General features: G+C 36.6%; 2 protein-coding genes across 3 annotated transcripts in view; one reads left to right on the forward strand and one right to left on the reverse strand.

Moving 5' to 3' along the window:
* LOC107588861 (calsequestrin-2-like) overlaps positions 1-3,141 on the forward strand; it is an 8,707-nt gene extending 5,566 nt beyond the window's left edge. The window contains exon 7 of the mRNA XM_016277101.1: positions 2,646-3,141. Coding sequence (XP_016132587.1) covers positions 2,646-2,846 — 201 coding nt within the window. The 3' untranslated portion in view covers positions 2,847-3,141. The remainder of the gene's footprint in view (positions 1-2,645) is intronic.
* Positions 3,142-5,965: 2,824 nt separating this feature from the next.
* Positions 5,966-21,896, reverse strand: part of LOC107588836 (vang-like protein 1) — a 98,678-nt gene continuing 82,747 nt past the window's right edge. For both annotated transcript variants that reach the window (XM_016277065.1, XM_016277066.1), the window contains 4 exons: positions 15,915-16,048; positions 10,236-10,386; positions 7,332-7,566; positions 5,966-6,275 (listed from right to left, as the gene is read on the reverse strand). In XM_016277065.1, the coding sequence (XP_016132551.1) occupies positions 6,015-6,275; positions 7,332-7,566; positions 10,236-10,386; positions 15,915-16,048 (781 nt within the window). In that variant the 3' untranslated portion in view covers positions 5,966-6,014. The remainder of the gene's footprint in view (positions 6,276-7,331; positions 7,567-10,235; positions 10,387-15,914; positions 16,049-21,896) is intronic.

A 21,896-nucleotide genomic window follows, 5' to 3' on the forward strand; every position in this document is an offset into this window, starting at 1 on the left:
TCAGCTCTGGCTCTGGGTTTGCGATGGGCTTTTTTAAAAATTTCCACAGAGGTATCAATGATTTGCTGGTGGGTAAATATCTTCCACTCTCTTGCTGATGGTGAAGGGGGATCCACATTGGAGAAGGACCCAGTTCACATATTCCACAAACGTCTCTTGAGGAGCATTTCCAGGCAGGCATCTCTTTATCTGAATGCTGACTCCTGCCCCTGCACACAGAGTCTGTCATCATCATTACGAGTGAGATGAGCAATGTCCAAAAAACTCTGTTTCCATCTTTCTGTCACGGCATGGTTGTAGCAGGATCTAATTGCAGCTGTCTCAATTTATTCAAACACTCAAAAATAACAAAGTTACTCAGGATTCTCAAATATCAAAACACTTGAACAGACTAACCAGCAAAATGCGAACAAAAATGGCACAAAGACTGACAGAAAACAGGCTAAATATAAACGAACAAACCAGTGAAACCAATGAGAAACAAGTCTGATGAATTAATCAAACATCAATGGTAACTAAAACAAACAAAGGAAACAGAACAGGAAACTCCAAACTCAGGACTCAGGAGTCCAACTCAAACTCTGACCAAAACCTGATCTACCATTGGTGCTTTTCCACTGCATGGTACGGCACGGTACGGCTCACTTTTTGGGGGTTTTCTACTGGGTACAGTACCTGGTACCTGGTACTTTTTTTAGTACAAGCTCGGTTGGGGTTCCAATTGAACCGTACCATTACCAAAACGTGACGTGTAAACTCTGCTGATCACGGATTGGCCGGAGAGAATCGTCACTACCTGCGTCACTGAACTTGCGACACAAACACAAAAGAACCGCTAGATTTAAATCAGCATTCAGCACAGCCAGCGAAGGATCGAATGCAACTGTTTTGAATGAGCGCACCTTTTTTTAATAACCAAAACGTTTTGTTGTCTGTTGCGGAAGAACAGACGTTCCTCTCGTTGATAGCAGAGGAGCGGATCCAGCGAGAGCTTGATGGGGCTACGCGGAAGGAAACTGTTTTTTTATGAGTCGTGGTAGTAGAGGCGGCGCAACTATAACGACATGTGAATAATCCCGCCCACTCTAAAGCGGTACTGAACTGCAGTGGAAAAGCAAACCGTGCCGAGCCAAACTGTGCCGTGCCGTACTGAGCTGTGCCGAGCCGAGTCGAGTCATACCACGCAGTGAAAAAGCGCCACATGACACCTAGTGAGAATCAGCAAAAAGTAGAGAAAATGTAATGCAATCATCAATAAGTAGCAATTTTGAAAATGTTCACATGATATGAGGACAGTAATTTTTAATATCATTCAGCAAACTTGAGTGTTTTTAGGACATTTTTAACAAAGTGTGATCAATTATGTGTTATAATTAGTGCATGTTTTACATGAATTATGGCCACAGCTTTGTTATGCCTTTTCCAAACAAAATCTTACTGAAAGTAAATTTTTTGAGATATCAACCTCAGATTTGGAACACAACTTGTTTAGATTTATGGCTTTTCTTGCCGTTTTAGAGTAAAACATGTTTTGGAAAATATATATTTGAAATAAAATTTTAAAATAGTATTTTTGTTCATTTTTCATAATAAACATATAGCTTTTTCACTAAAAGTGTCTTCCAAGTGTCTTCTTTAAAAAGAGACAAAACGTAAGACTGTGCTCCAAAGCATTCACAATTTACTACAGTTTAAGTTGGAAATTTAATTTTCAGGTCTATGTGCTCAAAAACCTAACAAACAAAGGTAATAAATGGATCACTATTCCATAAAATTATTTATTATCATAAAATTCCCTTAATACAAAATATTAAATAAAAAACATTATCAATCTAAAACATAGTACAGGTGTAACAACTGCTGAAATATTTTACTTTTACAATAAAATAATATACAGAACTATATAATAGTACATAACATATACAGAAAATAATAATTATATTATATTAATTTCTGTATAATATACAGAAAATAATATAACATTGCAGCACAAATTTAAAAACCATATGCTTCATTATTCAAGCAATTTTTTACTGTGTGTATTTACTAATGAACGAATAAATAAATGAATGCATTAATGAATTATCTTAAAAGATCATTTTCTATTTTTTTCTTAAAGGGTTATAATTTTTTTTAAGTCAGTTTAATAAAAAAGTCGAATTTGAATTTGAAAAGTAGACATTCCTCATTCGCTTCTAGTTATTTTATGTAAAAAACAGTCTGTTATGCTGCTTGATATTGCATACTGGTGTTTCTTAGCATGTTAAAGTATTATGATAATTGAATGAATGAATGAATGATGCATTTATATAATGCTTTTATTGTGTATTGTTGTACACCCAAAGCGCTTTACAATCATGTGGAGGGGGGTCTCTCCTCAACCACCACCAGTGTGCAGCATCCACTTGGATAATTGGATGATTAAATATATCCGATTAGATAATTATAAACAAACTGATTTGTAGCACAAATATTTTAAGTTTACAGCACTTTTTTACTCTTCTATTTATTTACCTACTGAATCAGAAGTCTCACACATTCACAGAAAACAGCTTACTACTACGTGGCAAAATAAGGTGCAAAGCCTATATATTCTGTGTTCTTTTCATCTTTTACTTGTGTGTGTGTGTGTGTGTGTTGACCAGGCTGACAGTGTGTGGTTGAACATGCCTAATGATGAAGCTTTACCATCAGCGGAGGAGCTGGAGGACTGGATAGAGGATGTTCTCTCTGGAAAGGTCAACACTGAGGATGATGATGATGATGATGACGACGACGACGATGATATCGATGATGATAGTAGTGATGAAGACCATTATGGTGATAATGATGATGATGATGATTAAGTGGTATATAGAAAAACTATAACCACTGCAGATTGTATTGATTCTGTTTATGAGACTGATGGTTTATTAATTACAGAGTTGACTCGATTTATTATAGAACTGTCTGCATTGCCAGCAAGAGACATTTGATAATGCAAAACGTAAAAACAGATAATGACATATTATAATTCTGGTGCTGCTTATTCATTTGGAACTGTACATGGCTACAAGAAATAGGGTGTTCTGTAGTATAACTTGTGAATTTTATGGGACATTTAAGATGTATCAACATGTTCAATAAAGAACACAAAATACTGTTCAGTTATATAATGTTTGTATTAACATTGCTACATGTACCTATATTTAATCATGTTTGGGGGACAAATTTGTAGAAGTGAGCTAAATCTGATTAAATGTCCTTTTGGTGGCATCTAGCAATACCCTAATTTGTAAAAACACTACATAAAAATACATGAAGTTTTCTGTTTGGATTAGGTTATAGTATTTATAACTAGCTGTGTATAAAAAAATATCAGAAGTCTATGGACTGTCTCTATTTAAACTACCAGTCAAAAGTGTTTGAACAGTAAGATATTTTTTTAAAGAAGTCTCTTCTGCTCACCAAGCCTGCATTTATTTGATCCAAAGTACAGCAAAGTAATATTGTGAAATATTTTTACTATTTAAAATAACTGCTTTCTATTTCAATATATTTTCAAATATAATTGATTGCTGTGATCAAAGCTGAATTTTCAGCATCTAATCAGTAATCTCCAGTCTTCAGTGTCACATGATCCTTCAGAAATTATTCTAATATGCTGATTTGCTGTTCAATAAACAATAATAATAATAATTATTATCAATATTTAAAACAGTTGAGCACATTTATTTTCCAGGAGTCTTTAATGAATAGAAAGATCCAAAGATCAGCATTTATCTGAAATAAAAAGCTTTTGTAACATTATACACTATACCATTCAAAAGCTTGGAGTCAGTATAATAATAATAATAATAATTTATTTTTTAGAAATTAATACTTTTATTTAGCAAGGATGTTTTAAATTGATAAAAAAGTTATGATAAAGACTTTTATAATGTTACAAACGAGTTCTATTTCAGATAAATGCTGTTCTTCTGAACTTTCTATTCATCAATGAAACCTGAAAAAATTCTACTCAGCTGTTTTCAACGTAATAATATATATATATATATATAAATATATATATATTGTGTACTATAGTGTAGATAGCTACTGCATGTGAATGTGTTTGGGTTTCTTATGAACTTTCTCATAATGATTTTAGAACCTTTCACATCTAACATCATTAGCTCAGCAGTATTGAGGAACATCTACAGATGGAGCCGCAAAGTAATTTAATTCAGTAGACACTATATGTGCACCACCAGACTAAGTGATTAAACTGGAATGCAGAACACTCCCCCTCAGCCTCAGTTACCCTCACCTTCATATGGATGCTCTTTCCAACGAGATTTATGACATAATCCAGATGCCGCCCATATGACTCATACCCATATGACTTGCCCATATGAATTAGACCAATCAGATGACTGATGTGACCTATGAGGGCAGCCAATCTCTTGCAAAGCTGAGGTGAAAATCCAGTGTGGCAAGTTTAAAACTGCAGTTTCACCTTTGCACTGAATCACAGAAAAGCTTCTTGAGTGATTTACTGCCACGGCATGTATTTGCACATACAGCACAGTGTCTCACAGGGAGGGTTAAAAGTACACTCTAAACTTAAGAGCGTGACATTGCTGATTTGTTTACCCTTTCATTATTTGCAATCAGAAGGAATGAATATTTATAATCTGGCCTATATGAACAATGAGCTTAAGAGCTAATTCAGAACAAAAGATCAGAGTACAGTTGTATAACATGCCTACAGTTCAACAACCTCAACAAGTACATACTTGGCAGTAAGAAAGGTTACAGATGAATTTCAGTGTTATTAAAAATGTCTGTTTTATTCAAATGTATGATATGAGCTTTGAAGCATTTGTTATAACAAAATCAGGCATACAAACAGCAGCCTTCGGCAAGTGAGGTGTGAGTTGTAAATTGTGAATGACTTAACACACACATACATACACACACTGGGTAAAAGCAGAGGCACAGTCACATTATGAGTGGGAGTTAAAATTATGCAAAAAGGATGTTATAATTTAGATTTAAAGTCAGTGATAAACTTTAAATCTAAATTATAACATACTTTTTGCATAATTTTAACTTTTCAACGTGTAATGTTGTAGTGTGCTATAAAATGTGTCTGGTTTGAATGTTTGCCTTAATGCTTGAGAACAGATTTTTTTTCCACCTCTCATGCTTAATAATCCAAAACTATACAGTCTTTACAAGTCCAAAATTTACCAATGAGAGAAATTATTAAAACATTAGATCTGATCAAGAAATTTGAACAAAATGTGTTAAGTGGATCATTGTATTGATTGCCAATGTCTCTATCTCTCTCTCTCTCACACACACACACACACACACACACACCAATATCTCCCATTGGTATACAATGTGCATATACAGTATATAAACAAAGACATGTCCTATCAGCAAAAACAAGTTTGTTAAAAAATGTGCATTGGAAATTTTTGATGTGCATTTACAGTAGTAGGTCATTTGGCTGAGATGATGTGCTTGTGAACCTTATGATGGGAAAACCTGTTGCTATAACGATACAGTAATTGGCCAATGTTTCTCAAAGTCTCATCTGTGCAGCTCCAACTGCACTATTGTGGATCTTGCAGAAAGTCTGCAGATCATATTCCCAGAGTGTTTTTATATAGAGTAGCGAGACAGAGAAAATGTGCCCATTTGAGTCCATCCATCTCTCTGTGGTCCACTGAAAAAGTATTTGACTGCACCCACTATCCTCCATCCTTTACCGTTTCTGTATTTTACAAACATTATATATGTAGTCTTCAGTAATTATACCCAACCTCCATAAGTTTTATCTGATCTGATTTTGTTTGGTTTGACTGCAAACGTGTTAATGCCGATGAACATGCATAAGCACGAACAAAACAAACCCATAAAAGAAAAAGCAATATATTGAAATATTTGATATACATATATATTACTTGAAAGTCAAATAAAAATACATCCCAGAAGAAAATCAGTTTTTGCTGAAAACAAAATAAACGAGAAAAAAAAACCCTCTAAACTGAAGTCTCAGACTGCAGTCGAAGCACAAACTTGTGTGACTTTGGGTCGATGAATTCTTCAGCAAGCTGAATATAAGGTATCTTTTTGGTAATGACTACTAGGCTAAAGTCAATGCATTTGAGCAGAAAAACGGCCCCATCTTTCAGACCACTGGTAACTGAGGCTTCGCTGATAAGGGTCCACTGCCTGGCAAGCCAGCGGTCCTTTCCATACTGCAGTGTAGGGCCTGTGGTCAGATAACTCTCCAGAAATGCCTGAAAAACAAGAACACTTCATCATTACAGTCAAATAACATTCGACTCAAGTCGATGAGAGCTTAAACAATCATATATTTGACTCCACTAAAGCCCCGTTCACACCAAGAACGATAACTGTAAAGATATTAGCGTTCACACCAGTGGACGATATTTTCTGTTTATTCTAAGTGCACACTCATCTGCCGCTTTAAATTATTGAGCTCATTGTAGCAGGATGGATTCTGATTGGGTGTCAATGTTTGTATCATTCATCAGCTGGAAAAAATCATTCTGAAAGTGATTCCAACGATATAATTTCTCTGTGCCTTTATCGCTATAGCTGTGGTGTGGACTCTGCTATTCTTTAATATTGAGAACGATTTTAGAACTATATTTTTATCGTTATTGTCCTTGGTGTGAACGGGCCTTAAAAGTTCCACTGACTTGTTCTGAAACCTGGCATATTGTATCAGTCTTGATCCATACATACGGCATCCTAGATTCTGCTCAATCATGGCATACTACTGAGAGCAAAACTGTATATTTTTATAGTTTTGTGTCTCTCGTAGCACTCGCATAATAATATTTAAATACACTTTATGTCTATAGCTGCATCTAGAAGCTTAGAAAGTTGACTTGTTCCCTTGCTGCCCTATCAGACATCGACTTTGCAGACAGTGTTTGCACATGAAGGTGCCTCAGATTTTAGAGGCAGCATTATAGTTTAATGATTTACAACAAAACAGTATAGGCTTGGTGACAACTCTTGGGCACCATCTTTATTTTTAAGCTCAACTGTCACGGAATGGAACGTACGGGATTGTGGGATATCAAAGGCAGCGAAGGATACATTAATGCTGCCTTCAAAAATCGATCAGATGAAAGCATCTCAGCCAACAGTATATGACATGATCATTGGATTGATTCAGACATGCCTGGCTGCCATCCTATCTCCATATGCTGCCAGTCTTTACTGTAAAATGAATCCCTTCAAGATTATTCATGAACACCCTGTCTGGGATTATTTTGTGATAAAAACCACCTGACTGGGATTGTCACTGTCAGTGGCCTCACCTTAGGTGTCATGTTGTTTGTGATGCAGAAGGCTAAGTGCTGCTGTATGCTCTCCATGCTGTGGAGGTGCTGTTGTCTGGTGGTGCGGAGGTATTTCTGCAGTGCTCGGGCCATGGAAGGGAAGATGGCTTGAGCCGCTTCACGTGGGTCCATCACGTCACCAGGTGCCTTCTTCTGCTCCTCCTCTTGCATGTGACGAATGTGTGTAAATGCCTCCTCCACTGCCACCACCAGCCTGAAAAAGAAATGGGTGTCGTCACACAGTCTCAAGTTTCTCAAGTTCAGTTTCACAATCTGTTGTTGTCTAGAGCAGTGACTCCCAAAGTGTGAGGCATTGTAAACTGGGGAATGCAGTAGACTTACACCAAGTACACTGTAAAAACTGTCAAAGTTGTTTCTATGCAATTATTTGTGAAATGGACTATTTCTGAATTAAAATGGTTTCAAAGTAAATCCTACATCAAATTTTTAGTGTAGTTCTCAAATCATGTTCACATTTAAAGGGATAGTTCACCTAAAAATCAAAATTCTGTCATTAATTACTCACCCTCATGTCATTCCAAACCCGTAAGACCGCCGTTCATCTTCGGAACACAAATTAAGATATTTTTGGTGAATTCCGAGAGATCTCTGACCCTCCCATAGACAGCAAGGATACTACCACGGTCAAGGTCCAGAAACGTGGCAAGGACATCATTAAAATAGCCCATGTGACATCAGGGGTTCAACTGTAATTTTATAATGCTACGAGAATACTTTTTGTGCACAAAGAAATAAAAAATAATGACTTTATTCAACAATTTGTCTCCTCCGGGTCATTCTGGCGCCATTTTAGAGAGTATCCACTGAATGTAAACAACATATGCTGTTCTGTGTCAGCTGCGCCATGAGGACACATTGTTTTCATTCAGATCAAAGCGTAAACAACGTAGACAATGTATCCGCATGGTGCAGCTGACACAGAACAGCAAACGTTGTTTACGTTCAGTGGATACTCCCCAAAATGGCGCTATATGGTGACGTGGAGGAGAAGAATTGTTGAATAGTCATTATTTTTGTGTTCTTTGCGTACAAAAAGTAATATCGTAGCTTCATAAAATTACAGTTGAGCCACTGATGTCACATGGATTATTTTAACGATGTCCTTGCAACGTTTCTGGACCTTGACTGTGATAGTATCCTTGCTGTCTATGGGAGGGTCAGAGAGCTCTCGAAATTCATCAAAAATATCTTAATTTGTGTTCCGAATATGAATGGAGGTTCTACAGGTTTGGAACGACATGAGGGTGAGTAATTAATGACTTTTAAAAGTAATTATTTTGGGTGAATTATCCCTTTAAATCTAGTATTGACAATATATGTGAGAACGATTGAGGTTTGTGTGCAGTTTATTCTTCTCCATCTTCTTCCTGTTATGTTGTGTGCTTACATAAACTCACATTCTCATGTGCGTCAGCTTTGAACAGGGGGACAAAAATTTATTTCTCTGCTTCTTTAAAGGGGTCATATGATGCGATTTCAAGTTTTCCTTTCTCTTTGGAGTGTTACAAGCTGTTCGTGAATAGATAATATCCCTAAAGTTGCAAAGACTAAAGTCTCAAACCCAAAGAGATATTCTTTATCAAAGTAAAGACTCGTCAACACCCTCCAAAAACACCTCGTTTAAACACGCCCCCACATGTCTACGTCACGATGTGGGAAGATTTGCATAACACTGCCCAAATGTATATGCAAAGTAAGAAGGATGGCGTAACTTTGATTCTCGCTGTAGTATTGTTGCCGCCGCCATATCGTGGAGATGCTGTGTGTTTCGTTGTGAAAGCGAAACTACTTTGTTTGGCCTTCCAAAAAAGGACACAACTAGAAATCAGTGGTTAAGTTGTATTTACAACACTGTTCCAGAACAGTTCAAACCAAATACTCAGATGTGTGCAACGCATTTTACGGAGGACAAGGACTGTTTCCTGGGAGAGTAGCCTACAATGCCGGTGTTCCGGTGAATTCAGATCCCATTTCCCCTTTGGAGCGCATGCTGACCACAGTCTATGATGCTGACAAATAATGCTGACTCACAGGCTGTAAGTACATTTTCATATTTAAAGAATTTGCCACTGACGTTTCAAACGTGAGTTTTGAGCAGTATAGAGTAGTGCTTGTTGTTTGTCGTTTCTCCGATCACAAATGCAGACATGGTTTTATGTTTACGCGGCGCGGCACAATGCAATGCAATGCGTAAAAGACTGTATAAGCCATTATAATAAGTAATTATGTCCCCACTGGATGCAACAAATGCCTCATTTATAATGGGTTTTATTGGTTTTGTCTCATCGCGCCGGGACACGGCATCACAGTACGTAACATAACAAAGGGGCGTAGTCACACGCTTTAGGTATTCAGCCAATCACAACGCACTGGATAGCTGGCCAATCAGAGCACACCTCGCTTTTCAGACCGATGAGCTTTGTAATAATCGACGCGTTTCAGAAAGGCGGGGCATAGAGGAGAAACAATAATGTACAGTATGTGGAAAATAATGTTTTTTTAACCTTAAACCGCATAAACATTTCATTACACCAAATACACAAAATAATGTTCTTTTTAGCAACGTCATATGACCCCTTTAAAAAGCAGAGTCACCACACATACGAGAACCTCTGCACTAGAGACTGAGTAATGCAATCTTTTGTCTGATTTAATCACTATTAGAAATGATCCCATTTCATGCTGAGAATCTATTTCTATCATGATTCATTCATGCTAAATATCATAAGCTGGCACTATCACTGTTAAAAAAGCATATTGCAAATATATAAGCTTATCTCGCCATCGTTTCATCATTTATTCCTTATAAGTAAAATTATTTGCCAAATGTCTTTCTAAATCTCCACACCAATGTTCTCTCACCTAGCCCTGCGTTTGCGGACACGTCTCTCATGCTCGGCCTCTTCGTAGTAGAGTTCGTTATGACTGCTGTCTCTGCGGCGGGCAGCAGCAGCAATCATTGCTCGAGACTGAGACTGGGCTATACCAGCAGCTGCATTATTCCCTCCTGGACCTGATCATGACAGGACACACATGCATTGAAACCGTTTAGTCAAGTCACCTTGATAGCGCTTTTTACATTGACAGATTGTGTCAAAGCAGTTTCACAGTGATGAACAAGAAAAATAGCAGAATGGAAACTCAACTATGGAAACTGCTGTAAAGCAGTTCTAAAAGATAACAGTGTCATTACTCAGAACAAGTCAGTTTAGTGTTGGTTCAGTTCAAAACAATAACAGTGTGAATTTGCTAATTTTACAAAAGGCAGCAATATCGTTAGTGCTATCTTTAGAACAATATAAAAATGCACTTTAAATAAAAGACATGGTAATTTCTTTCTTTTTTTTCAGCGCACTGATTCTGGAAATACTGATACGGAGTAACTAGGTTTGTGTCAGTATTTATAAATGCAGATTAAAGAAGTGGAGACTGTGCTTTAGTGACATTTACCAATCCAGCAGTGGTCTGACTGGAAAGATGTTTTGGTTTGTAATATATGGCCAACTTTCATGCCTGGCATCAAGTCATTGACATGCTTCATCAATTTTTTTTCTGAAGTTTCGATGCTTTCGAGATTCTTTTGATTCACAAAACTGGTATGAATTATTTATTCGTGATTTCAGATTGTTCCGCACACACATCTTTTATACTGCTTTCAAGAAAAGAGTTGCATGGATTACTTTACACTGCTTTACACTACTTGTTAAAGCTTGAAAGCTTTGTAACTGCATGAAAAAATGCTACCAGTGAACTTCTTTTGTATTCCACAGAAGAAAGAAAGTCATGTGGATTTGGAATGACATAAGGGTGAATAAATATGACACAAATTTCATTTTGGGATGAACTACGCCTTCAAAATTCATTCACCTTACTCACTATTTTTAAGGTATTCAAATCCTGTCTCTCTTGTGTCTAGGTGTTAAAAGTCGGTTCCCATATTCATCTATGGAAACTTCAAAGATTATATTTTGTGCATGTAATAAATATGCAGCTGGTTAATATGCAGCAGAATCTGTGTCTACCAGGTGCTGCTGTCAATGTGTGTTGATAGTGGGCTGGATGGTGAATGAGTGATGAAGATCAGAACTCATCTGTTTCTCTATTCATCTCGGAAATTGAATGACATGCTAAAAAAATAAAAATAATTATATTTATATATATATACTTAAGATCCAAAAGCAAAAATTAATGTTTGTATACAATATTATTGTTCATGGTGGGTGTAAAGAAGCGCACAATGAGAATCCAAACAGAACAATCTTTAATAACAAACACTCTGGAATACCCAGGAAACAGGAGCCATGGTAGTAACTTGGCTGATGAAACCAGAAGGACAATGGATTGAGACGGAGACGATGGAGCTGGGGACCCAGGCAGAGCTGAGGACACTGAAACCTGGGGTGATACTGTGATACTGGAAGGCTGAGGCGGCACTACAGACTCATAGTACAGAGATGGAAACAAGCTCAGGCTTGGCAGGCTGGAGCAGAGTCAGTGGGAGTGAGGACCAAGGTAGAACTAAAGAAAAGGAGGAGCACAGCAGAGTGTGAGGACTGACGGAGCCCGGTGAAGCTGAAGGGTCGGAGGGCTAAGGTGGAGTCCAGAGGATCCTTTTGCCAGGACGAAGCTGGAGACCAGAAGAACCATGGTGCATCCATGCAGCATGGTGGAGTAAATGAAGGAAGATCCAAAGAGGTGGAGGGAACCAGCGTAGGTGTGGCTGATGGACTGGCTGACTTTGGAGTAGGTGGTAGAAGGATCTCTGGAGACTCAGGATTTTTTGAGCTGGACAGAACCAGTGGAAATACAGGAGATTTGGAGCTGGCCGGGACCAGCGGGGGCAGGAGATTCTGGGTAGCATTCTCTTCCAAAACATATTATGGGTGGAGATCTTTTGGAATCTCATGATTCAATTCAAATCTATTCTTGGGGTCATGATTTGATTAAAAACTTATAAAACTTTGAATTTTATTTTATGCAACAAAAATTTAAATGAATCTGGGTAGTTAGTGTGGCACACCACAGACATTTTGCACCTGTGTGAGAGGAAAAAACTGTCTGTATCAGTAGGTGGCAGTAGTCTGTATTTGTCATTCAAAAAGAGAAAGCGAAACTAGGACTGCAGATGTACAAACCCTGAACAAAGCAGCATTTGCATACCATTTTGAATAAGAATCATGTTGATCACTTTCTTCATTCCAGTCGGCCATGTTATGAAAATATATGCACATTTATATGCTCAGGAAAGATGACATAAAATTAGAAGTGCTTCTGTGTGCATCCTCCTGACATTATTTGCTTGCTTTTATCACTTTAGTTTTTCTTCTCATGCACTTGTTTGCTAAGCCGGGCAGCCAATCAGAGTGATCTCAATCAACGACTGCTCAATGCCAATTCAACCATGCTCAATTGGCCAGAAACCCCACAGATTCACTGCAAAAACTGAGCTGACAAACCCTCTATGACAGCTGACTGTTGGCATGGTATGGTCTTTATCAGATGCCAGGATGGAGATTCACTTAATGCCTGTTACCATGAACAACCCTGCAAACTACCCAACCATTTCCAATGCAGGACAGAATGGAATTGTTTGTGGGCATGTTGGAATGTGTCTGGTCAAGTACAAGACAGGCAGGAAGACATACAGATCAAAGTCAAAAAGAAGTGTGGAAAGTTTATGGACTGAAATGTGCTGGAAATCACACAAAAATAAATGAAGTTTTTGCTTTGTTCGTGGAAACCAGTGTGAGAGGGCATCTAAAAACACAGCAGCCAAAATCACACAAACGAGAACAGATCGCGCTAGAGTGGTAAACTATTCAGCACATATATTTGATTGCCTCAGTCAAACCCCAATCGTATTCCATGCTGGAATGGTTTCTCATATATAAAATCTTTGCCACCATTCTTTAATTATCTTTTTTCCAGGTGATTATCAGTAAAATTTCAGATGTAAAACAGGCAATTGTTTAAGAACTACTATACATATAAGACACTGCTTTTTCCTTATACAGTAATTGCATCAAAAATGATATATTTATCCAAGTGCGTACAAAAAAAAACAAAAAAAATGTATATATGTACATATTAGTGCTGTCAAACGATTAATCGCGATTAATCACATCCAAAATAAAAGTTTGTTTACATAATATTTGTGTGTGTACTGTGTATATTTATTATGTATATAACTACACACACATACAGTATATAGTTTGAAAATATTTACATGTATAAATTTATATTCATATTATTTATATTATATATATTTAATCTAAAAACATAAAATTTTGCTTCAATATATACATGCCTGTGTGTGTATTTATACATACATAATACATATACACAGTACACAAACATTTATTATGTAAACAAATTTATTTTGGAAGGCGATTAATCATTTGACAGCTTTAATACATATACTGTACATATACATACACTACCGGTCAAAAGTTTGGGATCAGAACGATTTTTTATGTTTTTTTACAAGCGTTTCTTATGCTCATCAAGGCTGCATTTATTTGATAAAAAATACAGGGAAAAATGTAATATTGTGAAATATTATTATGATGTAAAATAACGTTTTTCTATTTTTAAATACATTAAAATCTAATTTATTCCTGTGATGCAAAGCTGAATTGTCAGCATCATTACTCCAGTCTTCAGTGTCACACGATCCTTCAGAAATCATTCTAATATGTTGATTTATTATCAGTGCTGGAAACTGTTGGGCTGCTTAATATTTTTTTGGAACCTCAATATTTTTCAATTCACTGATACTTTTTTTCAGGATTCTTTGATGAATAAAAAGTTAAAAAGAAGAGCATTTATTTAAAATAGAAATATTTTCTAACAATATACACTACCGTTCAAAAGTTTGAGGTCAGTACATTTTTATTCTTTCTTTTTTTGAAAGAAATTAAAACTTTTATTCAGCAAGGATGTGTTAAATTGTTAAGAAGTGATAGCAAAGATTTATATTGTTAGAAAAGATTTATATTTTGAATAAATGCTGTTCTTTTTAACTTTTTATTCATCAAAGAATCCTGAAAAAAGTATTGCAGTTTCCAAAAAAAAAATATTGGCAGCACAACTGTTGCCAACATTGATAATTCTATTAATAAATCAGCATATTAGAATGATTTATGAAAGATCATGTGACACTTTATACTGGAGTAATGGCTTTGCATCACAGAAATAAATGATATTTTAAAGGATATTAAAATAGAAACCATTATTTTATATTGTAATAACATTTTGCAAGATTACGGGTTTTTTTCTGCATTTTTGATCAAATAAATACAGCCTTGAGGAGCATAAGAGACTTCTTTAAAAAACATTACAAGACTTACTGATCCCAAACTTTTGACCGGTAGAGTATATTTTCTATGGGTATTGTATATATGTAATTAACAATTAAATGTGAGAGTGTACATATAAAAATTATATATCGCTGTATACGTAACATATATGGCAATATTGAAATAATAATGAAAACGTTACTACTTTTTATTTAATGGTTACACCACATTACAATTTAGTCATGAATAAAAATGTTTTGAACTAGATTTTGAAAAGAAAAATTTCTTTATTGTGGACACTTACATGATGTTTATGCAATATGCAGTTTCTTATATGAAACTGAGTTGTTATTATTGTATACCATATTCGGAATAAGTTGACATGTGGTTCCTTCTGAAGTATGTGACTGTTTATTTTTGTGTGCAGATTCACACACACACACACACACACACACACACACACACACACACACACACACACACACAGGTGACTTTGGGAACATTTTTGTGACCCAGGATGATTACTAAATTTCAATTGGTTCTAAGGTAAATGCATAGATTACGAACACTAACTTAATTATAATCATGACTCTCAGAGTATGAAATTTAAAAACGCAGCTGTTACAAAGTCACACACAAAGTGAAGTCCATCTAAACATCCAGCTGTAGAGGTGCAGACATGTATGTACACACTCTTTTAAAGCATCAGCTGCTATTGGTGACTCCTTACAATAGCTTGTCTGAAACCTGGGGGATCTGAAATAACTATTATGCATTCTGTGCAGTTTTTAGGGAAATATGTGACTTCACTGGTGCAGACAAACAAATAAATATGTAAATGTAAATATAGGAACACAATTCTTACAAAACTTCCACTTTGGTGCCCAAAAAACATGTGCTTATTCATCAGTGATTACTGTGCAGCAACAAAGTGTTCAGGGCCCAAATAAAGGGACAATACAGTTTAATGATCCACTTACTGTCCAAAAGGTAAGCTTTAATTTTAAAGACTTTTAGGCAGGGACACAAAACCAGAGAAGATAAACGTTAACAGCATGATCGTCAGTGGTCACAAAGAATTTATCACAACATCACTTCAGAACGACTGGTGCAGTCATGTCAAAGTCAACAAAGCTCTGAGGTCTGAGTTAAAATGACTGAACTGGAAAAGCATTTGAGAGGAGAAACACATTTCTAAGCAAATGGAAATGATTCCTGTATACTCGAGTGGTTGTGAACTCACCATCCACGTTATACACTTTAAGGCCTGCCAGGTGTTTGGCGGCGCGGGACTTGGAAGCTGTTAGCATCGCAGGGTTATGGACAGGGAAGTCTTTGTAGTATTTCTCTAGGATAACCACTGCTGCCCTCTGGATGCTACACATGGATAAGACCAGAAGAAGAAGTCAAATCACCTATTTATATAGCGCTTTATACAATACAGATTGTTTCAAAGCAGCTTTACAGGAATAAATAGGACAATAATGATTCAACTAGATTAAAAAGTTTGTAGACAAACTTTAAATTGGCTTGAAAAAGCCTAGCTAGAAAAAGTTTGAAAAGCTTGCAGTCTGAAAGTTTTCAGTTTGAAGTAGTTTGAAAGTTAAAATAGTTTTAAAGCTTAAAGTTTGAATGTTTCCAAGGCAATACAGTCTATCAGAAAAACAGATAGGCATAAAACATATTGCTAGGGTACCTGGGATGGTTGCTAAGCTGTTTCTAGCATGACTAGCATGTTGTTAACATGTTTCTAGCATGATTAACATGTTATTAGCATGTTTCCAACATGATTAGCATGTTGCAAGCATGATTAGCAAGTTACTAGCATGTTTTTAACATGATTAGAATGTTACTAGCATGTTGTTAGCATAAATAGCAAGTTACTAACATGTTGCTATCATGATTCTAGCATGATTAGCATGTTACTAGCATGGAGTTAGCCTTTTTTTAGCATGATTAGCATGTTGTTAACATGATTAACATGTTACTAGCATGGTGTTGACATTTTGTTAACATGATTAGGAAGTTAATAGCATGTTTCTCACATGATTATCATGTTACTAGCATGTTGTTAGCATTATCATCAAGTTACTAGCATGATTCCAGTATGATTAGCATCTTACTAGCATGTTTTTAACATGATTAGAATGTTACTAGCATGTTGTTAGCATAAATAGCAAGTTACTAACATGTTGCTATCATGATTCTAGCATGATTAGCATGTTACTAGCATGGAGTTAGCCTTTTTTTTAGCATGATTAGCATGTTGTTAACATGATTAACATGTTACTAGCATGGTGTTGACATTTTGTTAACATGATTAGGAAGTTAATAGCATGTTTCTCACATGATTATCATGTTACTAGCATGTTGTTAGCATTATTATCAAGTTACTAGCATGATTCCAGTATGATTAGCATCTTACTAGCATGATTCTAGCATGATTAGCATTTTACTAACATGATGCTAGCATGTTTAACAAGTTTCTAGCATGTTTCTAACATGATTAGCAAGTTACTAGCATGTTGTTAGAATGGTTAACAAGTTACTAGCATGTTTAACAAGTTGCTAGCATGTTTCTAGCATGAATAGCATGTTACTAGCACATTTTCTAGGATGATTAGCATGTTGTTAGCATGATTAGCAAGTTGCTAACATTTTGTTAACATGTTTCTAGCATGATTACCACGTTACTAGCATGTTGTTAACATGTTTCTAGCATGAATAGCATGTTACTAGCACATTTTCCAGGATGATTAACATGTTGTTAGCATGATTAGCAAGTTGCTAACATTTTGTTAACATGTTTCTAGCATGATTACCACGTTACTAGCACGTTGTTAACATGTTTCTATGCTAATCCAGCTAAAACCAGTTGATTCAGTAAAAAAAACAGCTAAAAAATAGCTAAGACCAGCCTGGCCTGCTAAAAAAGTGGCCAAAACCACTTTAAAACCAGCTTGAGAGACCAGCCAAAGCAGCCGTTTTTTCAGTAGGGAGTTGTTAAGCTTTGCTATAGCAATAGAAAGCTTAAATACACCATAAATCTTATTGTATAAAAGTTTTCAATGAAAGTCAATGGGATTTTAGGTGGTTTTGATACGCTGGTTTACAAAAACCGTAAGCCGGAGCAGTTAGAAAAGATATAGCAACCCGAGTCAGACCAGTCTGAAGGTCAGGGGTGTCAAACTCAATTCCTGGAGGGCCAGAGCCCTGCAGAGTTTAGATTCAACCCTAATTTAACACCAGTGGTGTATAAAGTACCTGAAAGCCATACTCAAGTAAAAGTACAGATATCTTACCAGAAAATGACTTTGGTAGAAGTTGAAGTCACCATTTAGAATATTACTTGAGTAAAAGTCTTAAAGTATGTGATATTTATTGTACTTAAGTACAAAAAGTATTTTTTTAATCTTAAATGTAAAAGTACAAGTAAACGCAAAATGGAAAAGAAGCAAATAAATATAAAAAAAATAGCATTTAGATGTATTTATACAGTTTAATGTATCTCAGAGGGGACATGGATGCATTTAAACTCCAGTTACAGATGCATAAATAGGTCTAATGTTTTGTTTTTAACATAAAATCTGATATTTGAAATAATTTAAAACATGAAGAAAATATTCGAAATGTGAATTTAAAACCGCCAGTAGGTGACAGCAAGTGACTTTTAATCAGTGAGTCATTGAGATTCAACCAATTCATTCAAAAAGCTGATTCATTCAATAAGTAAACACCACGTCATTTGCTCAGAGACGCAAAACAGTGCGGTTTGTTTGGAACTATTTTCGTTGGCAAAATTGAGGAAAAACAAGCAATATTATGTTTAAAATGTAAGTCACTTACTGCTTTACTGAACTTGTATAAAATGATTATTAAATGTGTTATCATGCTGATATCTGCAGAAAAACGGTACTCTTTGTGTGATATAGATTAAGTTAACTATATTCAATTATATAAATATAAAAAGCATACAGAATCATTTTTGCCGTCTATAATTTAGAATGCCTGGAATTTTGAGTTTGAATAGAATAATAAATCACGTGCGTGCACTCTTGTGTGTGATTTGGTGATATAGCCCAGTGGTTCCCAACCCTGGTCCTGGAGGCACCCCAACACTGCACATTTTGCATGTCTCCTTTCTCTGACACACCAATTTCAGGTCTTGGAGTCTCTACTAATGAGCTGATGACCTGAATCAGGTGTGTTTCATTAATACAGCATATTTTATACAGCTTTTATTAAAGGGGTCATCGGATGCAAAATTCACTTTTACATGTTGTTTGAACTGAAATGTGTCTTGGCAGTGTGTGTACACAACCACTCCACCCAGTAGTTTTTTTAAATCTCCAAAAATCATAACCCCTTTCTCAGATTAAGCCGTTCACAGATTCTTGGCTGTGTGACGTCACACAAACACAGGCCGCTACCACGATTGTTGATTAAAGGGTTAGTTCCCCCAAAAATCCTAGGTGTATATGACTTTCTTCTTTCAGACGAATCCAGTCGGAGTTATATTAAAAACTGTCCTGGCTATTCCAAGCGTTATCATTGCAGTGGACAGGTGTTTTTGTTCAACAGTCCAAAAGACGTCAAATAAAGTGCACGCATCCATAATAAAATGTGCCTCACACGGCTCCGGGGGGTGAATGAAGGCCTCCTGTAGCGAATCCATGCGTTTTTGTAAGAAAAATATCCATATTTCAAATTTAATAAACTCTTCTCTCTCACTTCATCTAACTGTCAAAGCGGAAGCCGTTCCAGCGGATGACATAGGATGTCGTCGTAGCGTGATTAGTGATGAACGCAAAGGGAGAACAAAACAAAACGCCAGTCATGAATTAGAATTACAAACCGAGGATTTGTAAAGAAGCCAGAGGATTTCAGAGAATTTCGATAAAAGCCAAGAGGAGACTGGTTTTTCTTTGCTAAAGTAAGGAAACTTAGCTTTTTTTTTTCTCCTGTAAACAAACTCGTGAGCCTAGCATATCTCAGAGGCACGCGTGACTCATACATCATCCTCTGGAGCAGCTTCCACATACGACAGATAGCGGAAGTGAGATAAAAGTGTTTATTACGGTTTATTCGCTACAGGAAGCCTTTATTCACGCCCCGGAGCCATGTGAGGCACGTTTTAATATGGATGCGCGCACTTTATTTGACGTGTTTTGGACTGTTGAACAGAAACACCCGTCCACTGCAATGATAACAAAATGAAACACAGCGTCACACACGGCGGCCTAGAGTGAGCAGAGGCCGGGGGCTAGAGTGAGCAGAGGCGGCGGGCTTGAGAATGGCGCAGCCGGCGGATTCGACGAAGGAGGCTTGCAGCAACCACATGTGACGACCCCGGGCTGGACTCCGCCGATCAGGTGATCCACAGCGCAAAGTTGTAGTATTTCCTCATCAAACAGCACAGATCAGCTCCAGGCATGACGAAGCAGATATCGTCTTCTTTTGGAAGGCCAAACTAAGTAGTTTCGCTTTCACAACGAAACACACAGCGCCTTCACGACATGGCTACAACAATGTTGTTACATGGTAACAACAATACTACAGCGAGAATAAAAGTTACGGCTTCTTTCTTTCCGTGAACATTTGGGTGGCGTTATGCAAATCTTCCCAGATAGTGACGTAGGTATGTGGGGGCGTGTTAGAACGAGCCATTTTAGGAAGGTGTGGCTGACTCTGAACTTTTATAAAGAATATCTCTTTGGATTTGAGACTTTAGTCTTTGCAACTTTACAGATGATCTTTATGCACCAAGAGCTTGTAACACTCCAAAGAGAAAGGAAAAATTGAAATCGCATCATATGACCCCTTTAATTCCGATTGGATTCGTCTGAAAGAAGAAAGTCATATACACCTAGGATGCCTCGAGGGTGAGTAAAGGTGAGTCACAGGCTAATCTTTTGGGTGAACTAACCTTTTTAACCCTGATTGTTTTACCTTAGACCTGCCCTGAGTGAGCTGTACACAGTCCACCATTGTTTCGACGCCAGAGCAGGTGTAGACAAGAATATCTCCTAAGCACTTGAGGTGTTTTGTTGTTGGATGTAATAACGATCATAGCAGCCGTCATTTACTCCTGACATCTGAGCTGCTGAAGACACAGTGGATTAACGTTACTTTTGTTTTTGAAGGAAATGCGCCCCCCGATCTACCTAAATGCGTTTATATTTGCACAGATCACTCGTGATCCAGCTTCACCTACAGAAGAAGTGAATTAATTTTTTTTTTTTCTTTCCTAATAATGTGCTAGTTAGCAAGTTTCGCGGCTAAATCATAGCAGCCGTCATTTACTCCTGACATCTGAGCTGCTGAAGACACAGTGGATTAACGTTACTTTTGTTTTTGAAGGGAATGCGCCCCCCGATCTACCTAAATGCGTTTATATTTGCACAGATCACTCGTGATCCAGCTTCACCTACAGAAGAAGTGAATTTAAGTTTTTTTTTTCTTTCCTAATAATGTGCTAGTTAGCAAGTTTCGCGGCTAAAGTTTACAGTGTCATGAGAATGGCTTGTCACCCCACAGAAGAGCTCATTAGCATTTAAAGGGACATGCACCAAAATGGGTCACTGTGAACAGAGCTGTTTTTGACAGGGTAAAAAGGGTGTTGTTTTACACTACCATTTCGACATTTTAACCAAAGTATGTTATAGATTTTTCATTAAGACCCTAAAGAATCATATCAACTTGTGGAAGATGGGCATCCGATGACCCCTTTAATGTATGCAAAATTTAAAGTAATTTTTATTTTATTTTTAACTCCAAATATTTTAGAAATAAACATTTTATTTCAAGTGTAATCAACTGTTCTCTGTTATCATTTTTCCAATTATAACCCAAAATATGATCCAATACACCCAACAATAAATTAATATAAATCCGATAACTTTCAACAACAACTCTCAGATAATAAAATAAAACTGTAAATCACAGATAAAGTACTCTAGAAAGGAAAATCATAGGTACCTGGATACTCAATTATAACAGTGCTGAAATTTTGCAACATTAAATCTCAGCATTGCAGTTTTGCACCATGTGAGAACCACTACAACCCCAAAACAAAGTGTTCATAAATATGTTTTTATTCCTAAAAACACAATAGTATCAGTACTTGGATCTCTGTGGGTAAAAATCACTGACGTTGTCATTGAATCAGTGATTTAGATGTTGTTTTGCACATAGATTAGATGTTCACTTAGATCAGGGGTTTCAA

Source organism: Sinocyclocheilus grahami, unplaced genomic scaffold (assembly GCF_001515645.1).
Source record: "Sinocyclocheilus grahami isolate Dianchi unplaced genomic scaffold, SAMN03320097.WGS_v1.1 scaffold108.1, whole genome shotgun sequence".
NCBI lineage: Eukaryota > Metazoa > Chordata > Actinopteri > Cypriniformes > Cyprinidae > Sinocyclocheilus > Sinocyclocheilus grahami.